This window comes from Chroicocephalus ridibundus, chromosome 8, assembly GCF_963924245.1.
Source record: "Chroicocephalus ridibundus chromosome 8, bChrRid1.1, whole genome shotgun sequence".
In the NCBI taxonomy this organism is placed as follows: domain Eukaryota; kingdom Metazoa; phylum Chordata; class Aves; order Charadriiformes; family Laridae; genus Chroicocephalus; species Chroicocephalus ridibundus.
In genome coordinates, this window is record NC_086291.1 from 53,220,180 (window position 1) to 53,243,735 (window position 23,556).

General features: G+C 42.3%; 1 protein-coding gene across 2 annotated transcripts; it reads right to left on the bottom strand.

Annotated features, from left to right (window-relative positions):
- Positions 1-1,385: 1,385 nt before the first annotated feature.
- On the bottom strand, positions 1,386-18,080 carry ARPC1A (actin related protein 2/3 complex subunit 1A). 2 transcript variants are annotated; one of them, XM_063343346.1, is made up of 10 exons: positions 17,969-18,080; positions 14,614-14,718; positions 13,930-14,034; positions 11,450-11,672; positions 9,642-9,749; positions 6,020-6,232; positions 4,806-4,881; positions 4,412-4,605; positions 3,600-3,690; positions 1,386-2,411 (listed from the first exon to the last, which is right to left on the bottom strand). In XM_063343346.1, the coding sequence occupies exons 2-10, from the start codon at positions 14,675-14,677 to the stop codon at positions 2,373-2,375; spliced, it is 1,113 nt and encodes a 370-aa protein (XP_063199416.1). In that variant the 5' UTR covers positions 14,678-14,718; positions 17,969-18,080; the 3' UTR covers positions 1,386-2,372. The 2 variants fall into 2 exon arrangements, with proteins under 2 accessions (XP_063199416.1, XP_063199417.1); XM_063343347.1 differs by having other exon boundaries at positions 14,614-14,695; positions 17,969-18,079.
- Between the last annotated feature and the right edge of the window lie 5,476 nt (positions 18,081-23,556).

Consider the following 23,556-nt stretch of genomic DNA (forward strand, 5'->3'; position numbering starts at 1 on the left):
TGCCCTGACAGCGGTAGAGATGGGGGAGGCGGCCAAGGAAACGGTCGAGGCAAAACAAGCACCTACCTTCGCCCCTTCGCCGTGGCTCGAAGGCACTGGGGGTGGGACGGCAGCGGAATGTCCTCCCAGAGCGGAGCGACAGCCTGGAAATGCAGAGCCACCGTTCCCCGCCGCCGGACGGAGCACAAGGTGCAGAGCTCGCCCCGGCCACTCCGCACCCGGCAGCCTGAAGCTGAATTATGCCTTGAGTGATGGTTGTTTATATTCCCCTTGCTCAGTCCTTTTCTAATATAAATATCTCCAATCTGGTTTTCGTCTCAGGCTTCCAGCACACGTATTTCTCTCAGACAGTAACCTTGGGCAGTTTCATCAGACCTCAGTTTGTTGGCTTTTTTACCTTTACGGGCTCATTTCACCTTCTCCAGCTCTTTCACACAGAAAAAGAACAAGGCATAAATGTTTGGAGATCCATTTTCTCCACTCCCTCGTTAGATTTCTTCCATCCTTTTATGTTACTTGTACGAGCTATTTTAGAACCCACTTTTTTAAATACTTTTTGGAAACCAACCACCAGACTTTCAGAAGTGACTTCAGAAACAAAATCATTACTGTCGGCAAGAGATAAGCATCTAAGAGTAGGAAGGGAGACGGACAAAGCCAAGCCCGTGCTCCTCTGTCCATCTGCCAAGGCTGGCAGGGTCACTTTGATTCAGCAGACGCTTAACTCCTCTGGCGCTGTATTTGAGCTGATAAACCCAATCCCAGCACACGCCATCATACACATCGGGTCGCTAGACTGCGAGAGTGGAGGTTAAATAGTCATTATTTTATGTTTAGAAGGGAGAGGAAATCGCAAAGCCACATTTGACTGCCAGGGGAGGAAGACATGAGACAACCTGAAGGAACTGGAAAAGCGGTTCGTTCTCTGCACGCCACCAACACTGCACCTGAAAACGATCCGGTTCTGTGATGGACACACTTCACTTGCAGCGGAACAACAGCAGTTGTCAGCTTTGTGCGCCTACCTTCCCCCCTCCCTTTTCAATCCCTCGGAGCTGACACACGAGCAGGGTATGAAGCAACTCTGGTTCCAGAGGAAGTGGTAAATTTAGTCATCGGGGGTTTTTTTTTAAGACGCTTCTGCATTTTCAACAGAAATTACAAAGTCTTAAACCTTGTAAAGCAATGCTGTGAGCCAGATAATCCCCTCCAGAGCACAGCTCGTCTCAAGCCTCAAGGCAGCAATACAGTTAAGAGTAGACCACGTGAATAAAATAAGTTACGTGCAAATGCCTCCGTGAGCTGCCGAGGCTCACAACCGAGCTTGAAAAGATACAGTCACCTGGAGACAAAGGATCCGCACAGAAGCCAGACCACGCTGATACTTCTGGTAAGGGCGTTTTATTTCTCCACCGGCCATTATAAACACAGAGTTTTACAGGCCGAGCACTCGGCTCTAACACGGCATGCAGGCCTGGGTAGCTTCACAGACTTAAAAAGTGATTTGCTTTTAATTTGTCCTCCTAAGATCTGGCTCAGCAGATTTTTGCCGCGCTTTCCATAGGCAGCCTTCCACCCCTTATCCCAGGCACTGCACTGCGAGAAGTCTTTGTGCAAATCCTGAAAGGTAACTACAAATAATTCTGGTCATTCGCCTTTGGAAAACTAAGACCCGGTAAACAGACAATAAAAAGAGACTTTCAGGTTAGTTTTCTATTATTACTGGATTAAATGCCGGGCAGACAGAACTAAGAGTCGGCAGGACAAAACTGTTCACCCTCTAAAATCATCACCTCAAGAGAACAATTCCTCTGAAAGAAGCCCAGCCGAACCTTCACATCCAGATCACCAGAATTCCAGGTCTTCATCTGTCAACTTTACAGAGCTTTCAGTTAAGATGAACTCTTCCTGTTTTAAGGCCATAAAATACTGCTGCAGGGTTTCCCCTGCCATCTCTCGCAGAGTTAATTCCCTTAATATCCCTTTTTTAATCACTGCTAATGAGCATCAAAACAAAGAATCGGTTTTTCTTTTTGTTTTTATTATTATTATTTCTAGCAGACAATTTACATAAAATTCCCCTTTTAAGTTAGTGATTCATAACTTCCTGCAATAAACTACTTAAGGAGCAGCTTTGGTAAAGAATGGAATGAAACAACCAACCGAAAAAAAAAATAAAAAAAAAGAACAATCACAGCTGATTTTGAAACCAACACAATTCACCAAATTTAGATTCAAAAGAAAATCTGCCAAGCTGTATTTTCTCAGTGTTTCCAAATATTCCACCTTCCTCCTCCCTTTTCGGGTTTGTGCAGATGTGGGAGCTGCATTCTGTCAAGCAGTTTGTCCTGCTAGATCACGGAAATCCATCTTTACATGATTCGTAGACCTTGAATAGAGGACTCTAAGGTCTTGAAAGAGAGAAAATCTTAATCACAATCTGCTACAGTATCCTGTGTTAAGTAATTCGGTGTAAATGCTAAAGTTAAGAAAAAGAGTGAAAACCCTGAATACCTGAGATTAGACTCATATTCAAGAGCCAGAGACCATCATTCATTTCAAACTCGTGCATATAGAGACCAATGATTCCACCCTCTCCCCCCAAAACTGCATTAAAGCAGCTTATATATCAGCTCAATTTCTTATTTGGCTCCTGTCCCCACTGGAGCTTTCTGGCATTATAGAATACAGACAAACTATTCTTTTCCTGAAAGGCAGCGCAGAGCTCTCGGCAGCTTGGGGAGACCAGCAGAGACCTCTGTTGGCCAGTCCTCAGCAAGGCAAGCACTTCCTTTAAATCCTTTCAGGGTTTTCAATACAGTGCTGACTATATTTTCTAATTGTTTGAAGTAACTTCTTACTACTTTGATAAATTAATTATGAGAGGGCAGAACCATGTTCTGTAGAAAGACACTGAGCAGAGTCCACAGGGATGGAAGCAAGAAGAGGCAGCCGGCTTTATCACAGCAATCATAGAAGCATGGGATGGTTGGGGTTGGAAGGGACCTTAAAGACCACCTAGTTCCACTCCCCTGCCCTGGGCAGGGACACCTCCCACCACACCAGGTTGCTCCAAGCCCGTCCAACCTGGCCTTGAACCCCTCCAGGGATGGGGCAGCCACAGCTTCTCTGGGTAACCTGGGCCAGGGGCTCACCACCCTCAGAGTGAAAAAATTCTTCTTAATATCTAATCTCCATCTCCCCTCTTTCAGTTGAAAAGCATTACCCCTCGTCCTATCGCTCCACTCCCTGATAAAGAGTCCCTCCCTACCTTGTGGCTGAGGTAGGGAAAAAAAAAAAAAAAAGAAAAAAAAAAAAGAATTAGTGGGATTCCTACCGGGACGCGAGCAATACCATTAAAAAATTAAGTCCAGATTAGCACCATCTGCTAAACAAAGTGTATCTGCATTTATGCTGAATCTTGGATCTGTCTTCCTTAGGGAGTTCACTAATGGTCTTGAATATTCCAGTCCGGATTTCCTACTGCTAATAAAACCTGCATTAGGGCTAAGCCCCAGAAGTTGATGCTAGAGATCAAAAAAAAAAAACAAACCCCACCATCACACCCAGTTCACATAAACGTGGTAGTAAAAGCATACCTTGAAATCCCAGATGGTCATTGCTCCATCAATGCCGGTGGTGCAGAATTTACGACAATCTCGTTTGTCTATCTCATAAATAGACACTTGGCTGAAAACAGAGAGCGATAGCTGTAACACAGACACCCATTCCAGAGAGCCAAAAAGCTGGGAAATTTGGGTTGAATTCAACTCCTACTCTCTCAAAGGGAGACATGAGTCTAGCAGAGCCCATGCTAGATTTTTGGTACAACGCCTCAGAAAAATAAGCAAAGAAAAAGGATGTTGTAAGCTCTTTTATCACTTGGTGGCTGTAGCCTAAACACCTTCCTTGGGTAAAGACAAATTGCTTCAGAAATGTTAGAATCCCCTGGGGTCACACAGTTTTTAAACTGCAAGGATACTTTACTTGATTAACCGGAATCAATCCTTTTCATGAATAAATACACATGGAAATAACACCTGAAAAAGGAAGCTGGTATACGAATTCCTGTTTCAGGTGAATTTTGCTGACTAGATTTTGCACAGCGCTATCAATCTCTTGTGAACTATCTACATATTTGATAAGATAAACTGCATTCAAGTTACAGAACCCATTAAACATGAGCAAACAACAGAAGCACACATGCCCTGTTAATGATTAACTTTACCAGCTTCCACGTAAGCCCCAGAAATAGACAGCTGTTAGCAAAAGACTAAAATGAGAACAGGATACCAGCTACACCCATCTGGTACGGCAAATTCGAGCTCTCATAGGTTTGCAGTTTATCCTGGGAAACCAAAGCGACAAGGAGAGCGTTCCTTCCCCTCGGATTGGTGGCCGAGACACTCACGTTATACTGTTTTGGTGCAGTGTCTCCAGGGTAGTGTTACGATCTTCTGTAGTGGCTCTTTTATCCATGTTTCGGAAGCGTTCCATAGCGGAAATATTGCGCTGGATGCTCTGTTTTGGAATGTCTAGTTTGGAAACAAAGGTCAGCAAGCCACGGTCATCACAGTTAAAGAGCATCGGGCAGCAGTCATGGCCCTGCAACCAGACAGCATGAAAGCATGTCAAGAAACATAACCAACAGAATCACCATTTCTTTTTTTCTGCTGCTGTTAATTGCAGAAATGCAAAAATAGACACTATGGCAGAGCTTGCTTATTACTAACTTCATAATGTATAGTGTTTCTCCCTCTCCAAAACATACAACACTCTACAAGGAGAAAATAATAGACACTTACAGCTGCCACCACGCTGTTCTCAGAGACAAATGACACACTCAGGAGTGGGAGGAACTCTGTTTTCAGCTGCGAAACCCTGAACACAAGAACATTTGTTAGAGGACTTCATTGAAACCTCTCATCTTTGGCTCCATCAAAAAATAGAGACCGTTCTCACACAAGGATTGTTGGAAAAGAAGTCAGTGTAGCTCAGTTGTCCTGAGGTGACACCAGAAAGTTGTAACTTGTAGTAAAAAGTTTTACCCTAATGAAAGCGTCCCGGAAGATCTATAACAAATAGGAAGTATTCCAGGTGAAAGGCTGAAGTTACCCAGTACTGTGTGTAAACAGTGGCAAGAGTTTAAAAGGAAAACCCCCAAAAAAGGTTCAAATCGATGAAGCTATTAATGTCATTTGCATATAAAAAACACTTGAGGTTTTAGTGCTTCACACCATTTTTTCAGGAGGAAAAAGCCTGTATGGTAAATTAAGTCAACTTTCATGATTTTATGACAACTGAGAAAAGAATTCTAGAACACTTTACACTTAATGATATCCCCAGCCAGGTACTTAGAGAGCTGTAGCCATCAGAACCATAATTCAAAATGAAGCACAGCAATGCCTGGATGATCCACCAGAGATCTCTGCTATCGAAACATGCGGGGAATCTCATCTTTCTTGGTTAGAAAGCCACAAACACTGAAAAGTTATTCAGATGAAGCTGAAGAGCAGAAGGAGGAATTGTTAATAAAATATTTTGTTGGATTGGGAGGTGTAAATTGAAATCTTGCAGAAGCAGTGCCTTAAGGATAGTGGTTGGAATTAACATTTCATGAAATGAACAACTTATTTTCCAGATCCCGGTTGGGGATAGGGTCTTAGTAGTTATGGAGTAAGCATGTTTCTGGATTCTCTTGAATCTATTTACAAGGAAATACTGTTTCCCCAATCACTATAGTGGAACGTATTTTTTTACAAATGCTTCACACCCCCCCCGCCCAAGTAAATTGACTATACCATCACTAAGAATTCTTATAAGAAATTCAAATTATATCATCTAAAATTCTAAGAATCTACCTTATTTATACAGGCCTCAAACAGCCTCCTGGAATCTAGCGTAAAACTGTCGAAACTAGAAACAGCAGCCACAGCTCTTGTTGTTGCAAGCACAACATTCCACATACTGCTTCCTTCTGTGTCAAACAGCTAATAACTCACAGAAAAAGCATACTTACATCATATTTTTTGAGGCATCAGCAACTGACACGGTACTATCATGACTGACCCAGGCTAGGCGGTTACCGCTGGCAGAAAAACTGACGCTATGCACCCATCCGCCACTTCCAGCACCCCCAAATTCTGACATCAGCTGCCCAAAAGGCATTTTGGAGCCCCATGGTGTACTGGCTGGTTTTTCATCCACTTCCTTAATGTAAGCAGAAAACACCCTGCAAACAAAAAATTTCAGCATGAACAAAGACAGAAAAAAACCTCCTGGGAGCTGCATACACATTTCATATTGGAAACAACCAGATGCATTCTAATTCTACCAAAATAAAATACTATCGTATCTTTAAACAAGCCACTAGCAGCTGGGAACCTTCAATGTAGAGAGAAAAAGGAAGAGGACAGAGGGTGTAAGGTGTACAGGGTTCTCATAAATGTACTGTCTTGTATCTTTCTCCTTTTTTCCAGAAGATGGCACAAAACCATGCATTGTCATTGCATTTTCCACTGTGCTACGATTTCCCTTTCATCCTTTTGCGGTGCTAATAACCCCCAGAGTCAATTCTTCAGTTAGAGAAAAAACACGAATTGCACTGTATAATTAGAAGCTAATACAAACACCTACAAAATTATCCGCTTTTTAAGAACATTCACTTTTTAGCAGAATTTAGAAGAAAAAAAAAACAAAACCATGTCCAAATGCCAGCAAAGGGCTCCTGAGCCACCTTATTCTGGCTCATTGCTGAAAGAACGCCTTGAAAACCTGAGTTACCACAATGTTTTTATAGTTGGGGTTTTTTTGCTAGCACTACAATTTTCAAGATATGTTTAAACAGAAAGCCTCCCCCTTTCATCAAATTCCTTCTGCATGATTCAGACATGCCACAATATGGTGTTCTTGACTGTTACCATGGAAGTTACTGGGACGTCACAAACATAGGATTAGAGTCCACTGAACAGGAGGAGCAAGTGAGCTACGCCATATTACTACCAGAGAAACATTTCAGTACGAAAGAAAAACCGTGATACAATATTCATGGTTGCAGTCAAACACAAAAAGGAATTATTTTATAGAAGAGCTCAAGGAAACGTTGCTCCCCCCTCACCATTTCTTAAATCTTTTAGGTGTGTGGGGTATGCACTTCAAAAGGTACCTATATTCAGCTTATTCAAATAAAGCTGATCATTTGGAACAAGGAAGGGTTTAACTGCTGCTATATTAAGTACAGATTTTCAGAGAATTAAGTATAAATTTATACTTGGCTCTATCAGTTTAAATATAATCTAATGGTAATCCTTCAACAAACTTAATTTTATAGAGACATCTAAAAGGACAGTTCTCTTAATGTATGGAAATAGGACAAGATGTTTAAAGCAACGGCCTTTGACACAAGGCAGAAAAATCATTCCTGAGTAGTGAAAGACCTTGAAGATAACTGTTAGTTAAAAAAAGTCTTTACCCTTACTAAAGTCTTCCTCTCTTTTAAAACCAAAAATCACTCCAGCTTGAAGGCCCTGGCCTTCAAAGACCATTGTGAAATGACTTTCATTCCCACAGCAACACTGTTCCAGCAAGAATATAAAATTCACACCTATGCGGTGCTATCAGCTCTATATATATATATACACACACATATTTCTAAAGACAAGAGGAGCTCATCTAGGCCAGCCACCAAAAAAACTCTGCTGAATACCTATCAACTTGGAGCCTCTTCTGCCCTCCATTCTTTTTTCCAAAATGTCTCCCAGTTAGCTGCTTATTAGCTGGCAGTGGCTCTGGCAGATCCATTTCATAATTTTCTTCAGAACCACCTATCAGAACAGACGCACACTTCAGGCCCAGATATCTTTATTACCTTTAACGTGTAACTGAACATTCCCTAGAACTGGAGTTCTAGAGATCTATATTAATCATTTCGCAAAGAGGATATCCTTCCGTGGTTTCGGGGAAGAAATAGAAACACAAACCCAGTACCAATCTCCACTACTTTTCCTTTCTTCCTTTAATGTTGCTATATGGAGATTTCTATGCTAAAAGGAGCAAAATTACTAAATGATTGATCCTGAAGTAAAATGTTAAGCAACAGCAGAAAGTTTTCCAGATGATTTAAACCCAGATCTGATTTTTTTCAAAACACACACCATTTTTCAGAGAAATAAGATGCAGGACACAATGAGTTTTCTGACGGGAAACAAAAGAGCAAGTCTTCTAGAGAACGCGCCTAGGAAATGGACTGGAATCGACATCTTGACTTTCTTCCAAAAAAACAAACAAACAAAAAACCCAAAAACTCCCAAATCCCAAAACCTGTACTGAACAGGAAATAATTGAAGTCTAACTTCTCAACAAAAACAGGAAAGAGGAGATAATCAGGGATGCAATGTACATAACAAGCGCTGAACAAAGCCTGTAGCTGAAAGTTCAAAGTAACAGAGAGATATATCTCTGTATCTCAGCTGACCTAATGTCAGACTCCTGAGGTGCTTTTTGAACACACATGAAAAAATTTCCACACGTGAAAGGCAGCTGCTTCTGGAAGACGAATGAGTACATTTTATATCACGTTTTTTGTGAAAGGAAGTGAACATGTATAATAGTTTATCTAATTAAAACTGGAGATAAGGCAGGAAAGGGAGACAACTCTCCTCTTCCCAGCTTCCATTTAACGTCTCTCCTTACATAAAAAGGTATCAAAGGATCGAATTTAGATGCATGGGTTTCATTCTGAAATAAGGAATGTAATGATCAGTCCCACCTCCCCGCCCACTCCTTCTTAGCCATATTTAGTACACACTTTGAAGCTTAAAAATTGCCGTATTACATAAAGAATTTAAGAAAAGAAGCTTTTATGATTATTCAAGGTACAAGTGATTAAGTAAAATATGAATTAAAGTAATCACTCTGCAGGCAGCTCCCCATGCAGACTTCAGTACAGTGACCCCAATCACTCAGCACAGAGCAACTGGCAGGACCTATCCCTCATGGTGTAATTTCACAATCAGTTTGAAAGACTATCCCATCCATCTCACATGCCAATCTGTTTTTACCAGCCTTTTTTTTTTTTTTTTTTTAAATGGTCTTCAAAAATGTGTTTTGTTGCACTGAGTTTCAGATGGATCAACTCCTTGACCCTACTCACCTGCAAGAATGTTAAGGCTAACACCAGCAAAGGGGAGAGAACAAGTTACTCAGGGAAGAAAAAGATGAGATACCACCTTCGGAAGTGCCAAGTTACTTGGAATTTTGGAACTGCATCATTAGGATATTGCTCTTTAAACTCTAACAACTCTACAAGATAGCACCTGCTAGTGTAATTTCAGCCTAACAACTAGATCTCAGCACTCAGTGCACGCACAGTAGTACTACTTCTGTGTACTGCACGTAGAGAAACCCACCAGTTCATTAAATTCAGGCACGTCCCTCGACAGACACGTTAGTAGTCCAAAGTCTGCATGCAGTAGCACCAAAGCTGAAGTTTCTCAAGCTGGGTATTTCATTTTGGTAACAACAACAGTATGAAATGAGCCATCTTCTATTCTAATAGCAAATGCATGATCAACATGCTCGTGCTACTGATTAACTTGAACCAGTAATCTAAATTGATTTACAGATGCTTTATTTTCTCTTACCTGCACTTGAAGTCACAGGATCCCGCAGCCAGCAAGACATTGTTGGGGTGCCAGTCCAGGCTAAGGACAGTGGAACGAATGGGCTTTTTAATGTGTTTGCTCACCCACCTAAATTAAAAAAAAAACAAAAAAAAACCACAAGATAAAATTTATATGAAAACATTGTACTGAACTCCCCCAAGTCCATGAAGTACTCCTCAAAAAGATCACCCCCTTGCCAATGGCTAAACACATCAGTTTTGCAAAACACACATTATGTCCAAATCTTTTCTGTGAACTTTATATGGTTATCTTAATTAAGATTTTAAATACTATGAACAAACTCATGTTAAATATATATCGCATCACCTGAGTCTTATTCCCCTTCTCACTGATTTTTATAATGCATCAGATGGGAACTCGTTAATGTGAATTTTGCACAGTAATTGCCTGGTCCCTTACATCCTATGAAGAAGGGCTCAGCTTTGACTGTGATATGGAGATAACAAGCACTATTTTCTTAGATCACTAAGTACAAGTCCTCTCCAGCTCATTCCAATGAGTTTTACAGTCATCTCTCTTGCCTGTCGACTTTTCTACTATTTAATAAAAGAGTAACTATAAAATACAACAAGTAAATGGGTGAACTGCCAATGATAAGACCAGTGTATACATCTCAATTACTTGAAGGACAGTGAAAAGTGGGCCTGATGTTGAATGCATCAATATTAGCCTAAATAGGTATCAACAGATTTAGTTTGTTCGAACTATTTACAAAATAGCAATGAAATCTGTTAGTCACTGGATGACCTTTAGGATGATAGTGCTTTTTCTGTGAATGTACTTCCGTCAGGCACAAGCAACTTTAAGGATCGCATTAAATAATTTGTCTTCAACATACAGGGGTTTGATTCTTCTGCAGATAACTGAGGCAGAGAAAATGTTAATAACTGAATGTGTTGGAAAGCATAAAAGTCCAAAACAGTCTTTAAAATGTATTTTGCAGATGGTATCACTGTTTACCATCTCCACATGGAAGACTGCACGCAGAACGGCAGGCACAGACACCTGTGTTTTTATGCATGTTTATGCAACCCGAAGTAGTAGATACTCAACATACTGATTTCACCTACAGGTGATATGGTAAATGTAGCTCCAACACATACAGCTACAAACGTAGATCCATTAAAGATCAGAAGCACTACGTTTAGATGCCAAAGAGAAAAAAAAGTTAACGGTGGAAATATTTGTGATAGTCCTGTCTGAAATCTATGAACTGTGATAAAAATACAGGACAGAATATGGAACAGGTAGATGACAAGCTCAAACATCTTCTAATAGAGCACCCTGGAGATAAGCGACAGATTTGAATTCTTTAATGACAAGAAATGGCCCAAAATAATCTATACAGAAGAAAACTCAAGTCAAGGTTTCTTCATTCATTCTGGAAGGAGGTGGGGGAGGACACATTTCTCTTTTTTCAACCATACAGTATTGGTAAAGAAACTTTTACTCTGCAGAAATTCTTGCGCTTCTAGAAAAGCAACAGATGTTTATGGCAGTCAGCCGGAACACATCCACGCCAACACGTATAACCTGAAAATTTGCTAAGTCAAAGGCCTTTAGGTGCTACACCAGAGTAAAGAAGAGGGAACCTTTTCCCTAAGATGTAAAAAGGCCACGAAAGAACTGATGAGGCCCTCTACATTTCCTGAAGATTTTAGGAATTAGTAAAATAGTAACCTAGTTACCACCTTTAAACTCCAGGCTTTAGCTTTCCCATGCAGACCTTAAAGGTATAAATGGAAATTAAACTCAAAACAGCTCACCAGTCATTTTCAGATTCAAAGTAGCACACAGATATAAGTCGAGCTCCGCTTCCCACAGCAAATTTGTTCTCCAAGGGAGACCATTTCACAAAGGTAGCTGCGCGATTAATTCTCAGGATCACAAGGGTCGGTTTCCACACGCCGTCTTTCTGACTCCAGACATAGGCATTGCGATCTGCACCGCAAGTTACAATGCGATCGCTTTTGGGAGCCCAGTCAATACCTGAAATTTAGAGCTCACATTAATAAACTTTTCCCTTTGTACTGTTTGCTCTACAATAAGCCAAAACAGAGACAATCTATTTTGGAATGATGGAAGCCTTCTGCTACAGAGAGAGCTATTACTGTTATGTTAGTATTCCACTTCTTCACTTATTCTCCAGGCACCATTTTAAACTGTTAGGGATATCGGTTTGTCCCTCTGGCTTTCATCAAAATTGCAGATCCCAAATTCCCAGATTCCACAGGGAATTTGCCCGCTGAGGAAGCCTGCTCTGAGCTGGCCAACAGGTGGAGCTCTGCAGACCAGCTAAGGCCTCTCCGCCGGCATCCTTCAAACCACTGACTTCTGCCAGAGACCCGTTTCCCGTTTCGGCAGCGGAAACCCCGCAATTCTAAAACTATGCACGAACCTCTAACATCGTTGTCTGCTTGCTGCCAGACTGCAGTCATGATCTAAAAGTTTAGATAGCAGGGTTGGGTGTTTTTGGTTAGAAGTTATCAATCTTTATGTACTGATACAATGCTTACATTTTTTCCATGCCTATTTAAGCTGTGCCACGAGAAAGAAAACGTTTACCAAGCAAAAATAACAAAATCAAAGAATAAAACGAAGCCTTTGATAAGTCTGCCATTGCTTCTTTCCCTTCTTATGCAATGAAGGATGTTTTCAACTGGAAAGTCTTGCAGCAACATCATTTTGCATCTTTTCTTTAGCATCCCTCTTTGAGAGGCAGAGCTCAACCTTTAACTCTCCTGCCACAAAATTGTATTTCAATGGTTTTCCATAACTGTGTCCTGTATTCAAAATATTCCTTAAGCACGCAAACTGTGTTGTATATGGTCTACTCCCAAACAGGCGTCTGCTTAAAAAGTTCAATTTTGAGGAGGCTGGTAGCCTGGAACAATAGTTACTTCAGTCAATCTAGCACTGGCTTTGAAAGGGGGACCATCCTGACTCTCTTTACGTCTCTTTCCCACGACCTCCCTTGCACCACCATTATTCTGCTGCAGCAAGTTCAGCTTTTTAGCTTAGCAGAAAACTAAGCCACCAAAAGGAGCAAACAGTGCTCTTCCTGTAGGTGAACAGAAGCAGCTCACCACAAATACCTCAATCAAGACACAGAAGGCAAGACAAGGGACCTTGTCCCTTGGGATCAGAAGGTGGAGTGGCAGCAACTGAATCTCTCCTGTCAGAAGCAACAAGCGGTTTGATCAGGCTATCTCCTGTGTCTAACCACAGTTTAAGTCTATTCTTTACGACAACCACAGCATTTAGTATTCCAAAAGTATACGCTATGCAGGAAAGCAGAAAGAGCTCTTTTCCCAAGTCATGAATATTTGGCTTCTAACACTAACAGGTACAAGAAAAATGCAGAGAAATGTCTTTGGGGAACAGCACGTCATTTGTAAATTCAGCCCAAGGGACTCTTCACAAAAGGGCACATACAGTTGTGCTCTTTGACAGCAAGAATCAGACAAATCGAATAAAGTTCCTGCAAAACGCTGTTGGGCAGATACTTCTGCCCATTAGCGAGTTGAGAACAAAATAAAGGATATTGCTGTTTTGGGCAAGTGCTTGTATTAATTACCTTCATTTCCTTAGAGAATAAAGCCCTTATAAAAATATCACTGTGAAAAAAAATACAGCAATATAAATGACTACCGCAGGACAATCACACTTTAAAAATAACACCTTGTGACTCATCGTAGCAGCTCTTGTTACATTTTCATTGTGGATCTACAGATACTCTGGGCCTGCAGTAAAACGTGCTCACTGATGGTCTGTCATAAGTCCAGGACTGACCACTTCAAGTGTTTATACAATCCCTAAAAAAAAGATATTTATTGCTGTTGGAAACCACAAACTAACACAACGGTTGTACACTTGATGAAGTTTTAATCCTACTGCTTGAAAGGGAGCAGCATATATCACTAGGAGAGTTTGACACATAACCAGATTACTTCAGAAGACTGAAAATCTATTCTCATTATGTCATTATGGATGAAAAATAAGCAACAGATAAGAAAGGCAGGCTCAGTTACTCTACCAAAATGTCTGGAAATGAAACAGGGCTTCTCCTGCTAACGTTCATTGCACGTAGTCCAGAAAAATGCTGCAAAGTTCCCTGTAAGTGGGAATGCCAACCTATAAAAAGATCTATTTATTCAACACTTGCAGATTTCCTGTTCAGATTCTCAACTGGGAAAAGCAGGGGGCGGACAAACTTAATGTGTGGCACAGCACAATCTTCTCTTACCTGTAATGTGTCCATTGTGCTCCTTTAGCTCATGAGCCTTCACCCACTGGTTCCCGCTCTTCTTGTAGATGTGGACTTCATGATTATTAGGGCTAATGGCAATCTCTTGAAGAAGAAATAAAACAATCCAATAGTACAGAAGGCTTTTTAATACCAAATACTTTACTTGGAAAGACTTTCCAATTTAAAAACTGTATTCTTAAATTTCAGAGCATTACAGAGGTTTGGTAAACAAAGGGCCAACATCACTGGATAACCTCAAATAAAATGGTCATGAGCGTACTGCACAGAAAGACAATACATTTGGAATATACAATCCACATTACAGTGGAAAACTAGGCTATTACAAGAAAAGGCTGGTTTGGGGTATGGAAATAGAGGGTCAAAGAGGATAAGGGGCAGGTCATATTCTCACAAGGTGCAGACCAAGAGGCAAAGCTTTCTGGAAGACTAGTAAGACTAGATTTGCTCATATGCCAGAGTTCCAGTAACAGGTTTAGAAAAGTCCACATTTAGAAGATGCGTGCTCTGCTTTTTGGATCATGGGTGGAACGCTTAACACATAGCACTATGCGTTTGGTCATACCTTCCCTAAACGTGATCCAGAACATTACAAGATCACAAACCGACAGCGAAAACAGTAATGAAAAGAAAATTAACAATTAAAACTAACATAGTACTTACGAGTACGGTCTCTGTTCCATGCATGGCAGGTGATTGGCTCTAGTAAAAACTGATGTAGAGACATTCCGAGTTAAAGATATTCCTATGTTGTAAAAATTGAAAAAGCTGAAAGGTGTAAAATTGAAAACAAAACACTTCAAAATTCGATAATTATTAAAACAAAATCAGCCTTCAGCATTTATCAAGGTTGTTTCAGGCCAGTATTATAATTCACTTACAGAAGATCACAACTTACTCCGTAAATACGTTAAGGTCGCTAAAGAATTGCCTTTGCCATACACCCCGATATCTTCAGTTGGCCAATGACTTTCAAGTGTCTGGCTTACTACAGCTAATCGCAATTGAGCTAAAAGCCATACGTGCTTCCTTCTTGGCATACGCTCACAAGCAAGACAGCAGGTTGTTAGGATATCTAACAAACCTAATAATTTGACTGTAGAAATAGAACATAAATAAAGAAATAAAAATTTTAGGGACATAGCTCAGTAAATTGATTCAAGATCCTGACATGTATCAAGGCTCACAGGCAGCACTACAATAAAATCTTTTTCTTCTTCTTTTTCAGGAGGCTAAATTGGTGTGTCCAGAACACTGATATGTAACTGTAATCTGCTGATGTATTATTTGATAAAGCCATTTATATGTATCCTAGGGGAAAATTATTAAGATTAGTAATCAACTAATTACTAATTTCTTCAAATTAATCCTAGCACTTAACTGTTCTATAGTTAGGCTTTTGCCCCCATGAGATTCAAACACTAAAAGAACAAGCTGAATCATTCTAGTTTGTAAGTATTTTAATTTGTTTAAAAAAAAAAGCTAGACACCTAGTTTTTTCTTTAACTTATAATTGCTACAAGAGAGAGCACTGAACGTCTGCAATTGGAGGCGCACTGACCCATGATTACAAAGTTGTTTAATACATCATATCCTATTGTAAGTCCTGTATTAATCAAGGGCAGGATAAACGGATGGAAGACAACATAGTAAAAACTGAGGGTCACCTGTAATAATTAAAACGTGCATAGGTCAATACATATAACTCGGATTTGTCAATTCCTTCCATATATATTCCACTAATTTTCATAGCAATTTATCCTTGGCTGATGGATCAAAGTCTTTTTACCCCTACATATACATCTAAAAAGAAATATCACTGTGATGTCATTCCAAGACATCCACACCCATCATAGCCTGAAATTACAACATACCCAAGTATGGCCATGTTAGCAGAGGGTGGAGACTTCAGGACAAGGTAGGAATTTGGAAGCAAACAGGAAATGAATGGCAGTCCAACAGAAACTCAGGAGTGAATGAAAGATGAGTACGTTCTTACAGAGCTTAGCAATTACTATCACACCAGTCATTTCACAAATATGCTGAAAGCGCTGAATCTTGGAGCAGAGACAATACAGTACTTTGCCAATGCAAATAATTGGAGAGACTTTTTCTTTTCTACTTTTTTTTTTTTTAAGAAATCAAGCACTGCTATTTTAAAAAAATATAACTTAACGGTTACATTTCAAATGTACTTCAAATATAACTTTTAGCTACGTGGGCTTTAAGTCCAGTTCATAATTTTAACCAGCACGATTTTCACAATTCTTCTAATAAACATGTTCTAGCAATCAAATGAAGCTATTAAATATATGCAGTCCTAAGCAAAATAATTAATTACTTTTTATTAATGTGAAAATGTTGACATAATCCAAGTTACCTTTGACCTCAGACAGCCATGATTTGAGATTCCATGTGTTAATATAAGCAAAACACGACTGCAAATTGCTTTTTCCACGATCTTGCTTTAGTACATGCCAACATTCAGTAGCAGCACATTTCCATATACAGGAAAAGTTGAAGAGCTGTTCTACCAACAAGGAATGCTCAGCCTTTTCTACTCTTTCCGAAATAAAATGTAAAAATATCCAATCTCCCCTCCCCAAGGAATGCAGCTATTTCAAAACACTTTCTAATACAACCCTGGTATTTACTCCGCAGATTGGCTCCACATATAAACGATATGGTCCCATCCTAACTTCTAGTTCAGAGTTTTTTACCAACCTACACGCTACTCCCAGAGACAGCCTGGACAAGCAATATGTTCCATTCCTTCCCATTGATTGAGTTTCTTGAGCACCGTAACTTGTAGCAAGTGACTCTTTTCCATTTTCGTTCGGTAACAAACTCATAAAAAACAACAATGATGATAATCTCAAAAAGCACTACTATTTCTGTCATCTGATAGTTGCAGTGCTATTTTCTTCTGGAAGATAAAGCTTGCTGAAGTCTTCCAGTTATATTTAGTCCTTACCAACCCGTAGAAAAAAATCAAGCTCTCATTCCACTAGAGAAAATACAACTGGTTCTATGCTTCTTGATATAATTCATATGTAGTAAAGCCCTCAATGCCTTCCTGTTCGCCAACTTCAGAATCTCACACAGGGAAGATACTGTTATGATAACTTTGTTAGCCAAGTACTTAACGCAGCTATGCCTGATTTTTTTTTTCCAATGCAAACTAACTGTCCTTGAGTTTCAATAAATTTTTTTGAAAAGGAGGAAAAAGAAAAGGAGATCTTGCACCTTTGTACAGCAGGAGCTCTCTCAGTACGTAGACTGAAAAGATGAAGCTTGGGAAGTACAGGACTCAGCTGCTGTCATCTCTCAATGGGGTGAGAAATATGTGGCATGAGGCCATCCCTGGACAAGCAACTAGCAAGGACACAGGCTCAGAAGTGGACATAGCGTGTGCGAGTGCGACAGAGAGAGAGAGAGAAAGGCATCTTTTCAATCCTTGCCTATTTTCAGAGCACCTACATCACTTTCAAACATCTGGAAGAGAAGTGCCTATAATTAAGCACTGCCTCCTACCGCTGTCATTCCCTTCCAAGTCACTCGGCGCAGCTTTCCCAGGAGGGTGACTCCTCGCAGGCAAGCCTCCTGGCACAGGACACCATTAGCATAATAAAGCCGACCGGTTTGGGATGGATTGCGGGCTGCGGCCCGGCCCCGCGCTGATAACGCAGGTGCACAGCGCCGGTGCGGAGGCCGCGGAGGGGCAGGGGCAGGGCAGGGCAGGGGCTGCCCCTCCCCGGCCCCATCCGTCCCCCCGGGCGGCCTCAGCCCTACAGGGGGAAGGGGCTGAGGGGTCCCCATCGCCTCACCCTCAGAAGAGTGTCTCCAGACCCCCCGCCAAGGGCTGAGGTGTCTCTTCCCCCCGCGCCATCCCCTCAGCACCGGCGGGCCTGAAGGCTCCCCCCGCCCCCCCCCATCCCTCTCGGGGCGAGGGCAGGCCGGCCCAGCGGCGCGGCGGACACCCACCACCCCCGCCTTCCCTCCCGCTGCGGGGACTCACCTGAGGCGGCGGGAGCGGAGCGGGACTCGCGGACTCTGGTCAGTCAACGCGACTCCGCTCCGGGCGGCGGGAGAGGGAGCGGCCGGCAGCGGAGGCCGAGGGGGGGGGGGGGCCGGCACTGACAAGGGAGGCAGGAAACGCGCTCTGCGCCTGCGCCGCCGCCCAGCGGCCTGCGCCTGCGCCGCCGCCGCGCTGCAGGGACGGGGAGGGGGGGAGCCGGGGCGCGCCGGGGCGCCGCTCTGCGCCTGCGCGGCGGGAGGGTGGGGGGGGGGGGGGAGCGTGCCCGCGCCTCAGACAAAGGCGGGCGCCGGGAGCGTGCGCGCGCCGTGCGGGGGGGTTGTTTCCTCAGGGAGGGATGAGTGTGTCAGGGGATGGGGAGGGATTAAGTTGTCCCGGGGGAGGGAGTTCTTGTCACCCCTGGGGTTTTGTCACCTTGAGAGGTGAAGGAGGCCTTGACTGTCCCTGTTGTTGGAAGGGGCGTGAGCCAGGTGTCTGGAGGTTTTGTGGGTGTGAGGAGGCCTCAGGTCCTGTTGGTGGGGCTGATTTGGGTGAGGCGGCCTGTGTGGGGTGGCTGGTGTTGGGGTCTGCGTCAGGGCTGCCGTGGGCAGTGCCAGGGAAGAGCCACAAGCTTGGGAAGGAGTGTGAGGAGTTGAAGGGAGATCATTTGGGCTTCTTCAGCGTAGGCTGGCTTAAAGTTGGAGAGCTGCCAAGCGAGGAGTCTTTGTGACCTTCCTCCCTTTGGAGGCTGAAGGGTAGAAGGAAGGTGCTCCCCACTGCAGGGGATAACAATCCTATCCTAACTCATTCAGATGATGTAGGACCTTCCCTCCTATCTGGCTGGAATACAGAAAGAAGTACATTTGCAATACTTTGCCATACTCTTAATCCCCTTGAGGAATTGCTTGCTGTTTGGAGTCTTCATGGTTTGGCTCCTGTAAAACTTCAAACTCCATTACCTGTGAGCTTTTGTGAGCTCAAGTATAACAACAAAAAAAGGCAAGTGGAGGGAATGGGGAGGGATTAGTGACTCCCAGGTATGCTAAGGAGCAATAGTGAGTTTAATTTTGAGTCTGAGAGAAGATAAACAATTTATAAGCATCTAGAAGGAAACGAGAAGGTGAATGCTAGCCAGTATGGCTTTGTTGTGAATGAATTGAGCCAATCTAATTTCCTTTTCTGGCAGCATAACAGAGCTTGCAGATAAGGGAGAAGTAGTATAGGTCATATATCTTGATTTTTAGTAGAGCTTCTGACACTGGCTTGCAGGATATTCTAATAAACTGGGAAACCAGTCTAGGTGATACTGCTCTAAGGGAGTTGCAAAACTGGTTGAGGAAAAATGTACTTGATATCAGTGCTTGTACAGGGAATTATCCTGGGTCCATTACTCATCCATGATGAAATAGAGAGTGTAATTACTGCATTTCAAGATGAGATCAAGTTTGAAAGCAGAACAAACACAGTGATAGAACTAGGATTCAAAATGGGAGCTCTGTGGAAAAAATAGGATGCGGTTCAGTAGCAGGTGCGCTGCTGTACGCTTTAACGTAGTCGACTTCAAAATTACAAGACTGGGAAGAACTGAGCAGCTGGCTGTGCTGCAGGAAAGGATGGAGGAGCTGCTGTGGGTCATAAGCTAAATAGGAGTCCACAACATCTTGCTGTTGCAGAAGAGGCAAACATCACGCAGGTCCACATAGGTAAGAAAATGCTGCTAATGCATACACGGGAATTCTGCTCTGCTGAGCTGTGCTAGAAAACTATGTTCCATCCTGGGCTCCACACAAGAGAAATATGGATGATTTGGAGAAAAAAGTGCCAATAATGATCAGAGTCTTTGAACACATGACTTCTGCTGAGCCTGTTGAGAGGACGGAAGACTGAGGAAAGATGTGGTAAGCCTTCAAATAGATAAAAGGCTGCTGGTATGAGGCAAGGAACAATTTGTTCTCTTATGTCCACTGGGGGTAGGGCAAGAAGTTGTAAGCTAAGATAACAGCAAGGCAGATCTAGGTTACAGTGAAAAAAGTCCTCCGTGATTCCTTTGAAGTAGTCAAGCCCTGCGTTGGACTGACGTGGCAGGATGCAGGGCTCTTCTTAGAGGTTTTTTAAGAATGGATCAGACAAATATTTGTCAGAATGGCAAAAGTGCAATATAAGATCTTGCATTTGGGAAGGAGGCTAGAGTGGATGGTCTCCTAATTCAGTGTTACTATGGTTCTGTAACTGTGAGATATGTAATCATTGCAGCCCTTATTGGCTTAACGATAAAACTAGATCAGCTGCACAGATTAAAGATACGCAACTAGGCCAAGTAAAATTACGTAACAGGAATGAAATTATGTTTAAGTATGGCTTTATGTTTACAAAACGATTTTCACCAGATGGAGTGAAAGTATCTAAATGAGGAACTCTGCGGAGCTTTTAAGCATTAAAAGCTAAGGCTCTTTCTCCGCCGAAGCTTTATGGAGAATTTTCCACCATTGTTCCTGCTGTATTGCTGATACAATTCTGCTGTGCTAATCCAGAAAGGATACCAACGTTTTTGAGATTAAGGCCTCAGAAGCAAGACTGAACTGATTTTAGTGAAAGTAGTTTAGATGCAGTCTGACCTTAAGATATATATGAAAAAAAAAACCCTGAGGTGGGACATCCTCACGCAGCCAATGCATGCAGATGGGGAGCAGCTAGTCAAAAAGAGGTCTTTTGGAAGCAGGTAACTGCGGATGAAAACACTAGCCTTGAGAGGCATTGTAGATGTCTGTTGTCCAGCCCAGTATTTGAAAATGTAGCAATTTCCAGCATAGTGTCATATCATGCCTGACGTTTAAAAGGAAGATGCAACAACTGTAATTTTTTCCCCTAATTGTATTCCCTGTTTCCCTAGAACTGCCACCTAGATCACAGTAATTTGTCAAAATCAGTTTTAATCAGTAATATTCTTGAATTATCAAGAACATTGCCTTAAGATTAGGTAAAGTCACTGGTGATTTAAATAACTGCAAACTTGGGATTTTTAAGCAGGGAAAGACAATGTATCCCAGTGTCCTGCTTTTTTTGCTGCTTAACGCTGTGTCCCCCCCTTGCCAACTCCTGTTTTAACTTTACGTGGAATGTGTGCAATGGTCATGATACAGAATGAGAAAGAAGGAAGATTGCTCCCACCGCATGCAGCTTGACCAGACTTTTCACTGTGCAGTCTTTTTGCATTCTGGCTTTCTAGGTAATGATGAGCGTGGTACTGATTGCTTTGTTCCCTGCCAGGGAAGATCTGCGGTGGAGCAGGTAGGCGCCTTTGTGCTCAGGCTGGCAGGCTGCTGGGCTCAGGCTGTTAATGACCACCTTTAGAGCAAAGTGTAAAGTGTATGACATCTGGCAGCATCTGCGCTCCGTTAGCCTGCTTTTCAAAGGTTCTGTGCCTAAATGCATTTGTTCCAGTTGTCCAAGCAGGGCTTGGTGAACAACAGCAGGGTGTTTGGATGATGGCAGTGCTTTACTCAAGCTCCTACAGAAAATGATCACTGGAAAAGAAACAGCAGCAGTGGTTATCACCATTTTTCAGATTATGGCAGCAAAATTGTACATTGGCACAGATCACAGATCTATCTGCAGATCATTGCACACTTTTTCTGTCTTCTAGCCTTTTTCCCATGTAGGCTCAAACTTGTTTTTTAATCAGTACTGTAGCAATTTTTCAATGCACAACTCTTGGCAAGATACAAAGTATTCTGGAGGGAAAGAGAAGATTGAAGTGGTGTTGAGGTAGTACCTTATTTACCTTTCAAAACCTTGTTAAGAAAGAATGTAGAAATGATACAATGTGTAGGTACATGCCCATCAAACCTCTTGCAATAGGAAGAAATCACTTTTAGAAGTAATGATATGCTACCCCTTGTTTTTTAGCCCAGAGGAAGGAGAAAGCATAGGAATTGGGTACTTGCTTTGTATAGTTTTGGTCCCTGTCTTCCCTGCTAGACTGCTGGTGTGTACAGAAATGTCCTGGAGTACCGTGCCAGGATGAGGTGGGCTTTTTCCTAAGAGAGGTCCTTGCTGTGCAATTTTAGTGCCCTTGAGAAAAGATTTAGCCTTTAATGTGCATCCCTTTTGGAAGTAGAAGGATGCTTCTCTTTTTCCCTTTTCTGTTTTACCATTGGTGAAAACACAGCTGTACTAACCATTAGCCATTTCAGAACTTAGCTTTGTGCATAAAGAGACTTGTGGAATATCTCTGTTCCCTTTTGTAGGGAACTGCGTGAGTCAGCTGGTGTTGAGAACATGCCTATGTTTTTCCTCATCTCCATCCCACACGCTTTTCTGCTCTAGTAAATCCATGGCAGTTGGGTTCAAACATGCGAGCTCTGTCTTTGGTGCCTGTTCCTGAGCCGCTGACAAAGAGGAAGAGGGTTTAGGCACTTGCATAATCTCTCCAAAAGTGAGCCCTTTGCTTGCTGAGACCCAATGCCTGGTGTGCAGTTTGTTTGGACTTGATTCAGCCATCCCACCTCCCTCTCCTCAGCATCATCCACTTCATGTATGGTCTTCCTGTACTTGGCCAGGCTTTGGCTAGCCTCCTGTTCCGGTACCAGAAAGGGTTTGATTGAACAAGAGAAATCTTTGCACTGGAAAAAGCTGACCTGTAACATATCTGATGTTCTTCAGCATAATGACATCAAGGTGGAGAGTACAGGCATGACCCTAAAGAATGGTAGTTAATAGGTGGGTTTTTAATTGTGTGTACATGTCTATGCACATATTGGAGATGGTATTTGAGGACAGGAAGTGGCTGCAAAGAAGGGAGAGGAGAGTAATGCTTTGTAAAGAATGACGCACATTCTTGGCTAACTGAATAGGTGTGTGCAAGTCTACAATGGGCCACATGTCTAGGGATGCTGTCAGTATAAACTGAATGTGTGCTTCCTGCAGCATGGAGAGACAAAATGCCCCTGTGGTGCGCGAGGTGTGATTGTGTGATGAAGCAGTGGGCTGGAACAGGGAATATGTACAGCCTCCTCAGTTTGCCTCTTGTAAGTTTTCAGTTTGTTCTGCATCTTCTCCAGCTCTTTCTGCATGCAGTAGTTGATTTTGTGTAAGACCGGCTCCTTTAGAGCCTCTTGTTCTTGTGCAGAATTTTCAGTCTCCACGTGGTGTTCCTGTTTGGAGTCTAGCTCTATTTCCAGTTCCTTAATCTGAAAAGGAGCAGAAAAATAAATGTTTATGGAAGGGATTTGAAGTGTTGATGTGCAATTATGAAGACCAGAAAAAGAAATAGGAAGATGGTATTCACCCCAGGAATTTGAAGCTACTCATGCTCTAGACTTCTGTAGCAGTTGAAAAATAAACATCAAGTCGTGCTGCTGATGACAGCACACCTTGCAAATTCTCCTTCGTGGGTGTAGATCAGCTGCTGATACCAGTGGCTTGTTACTGCTGTACTCAAGCACCATAAAGATTCTGATTGATGAATTCTGTGTAGGGTGCAAAGTGCTGAAGTTCTGTTGCGCTCCAGTGGGCTGAGAGTGTCCTACATGCATCTTTTCTGCCTAGTCTGGATTTCCTTAAATTAGTGCATTCCCTTTGGGACATGTTGG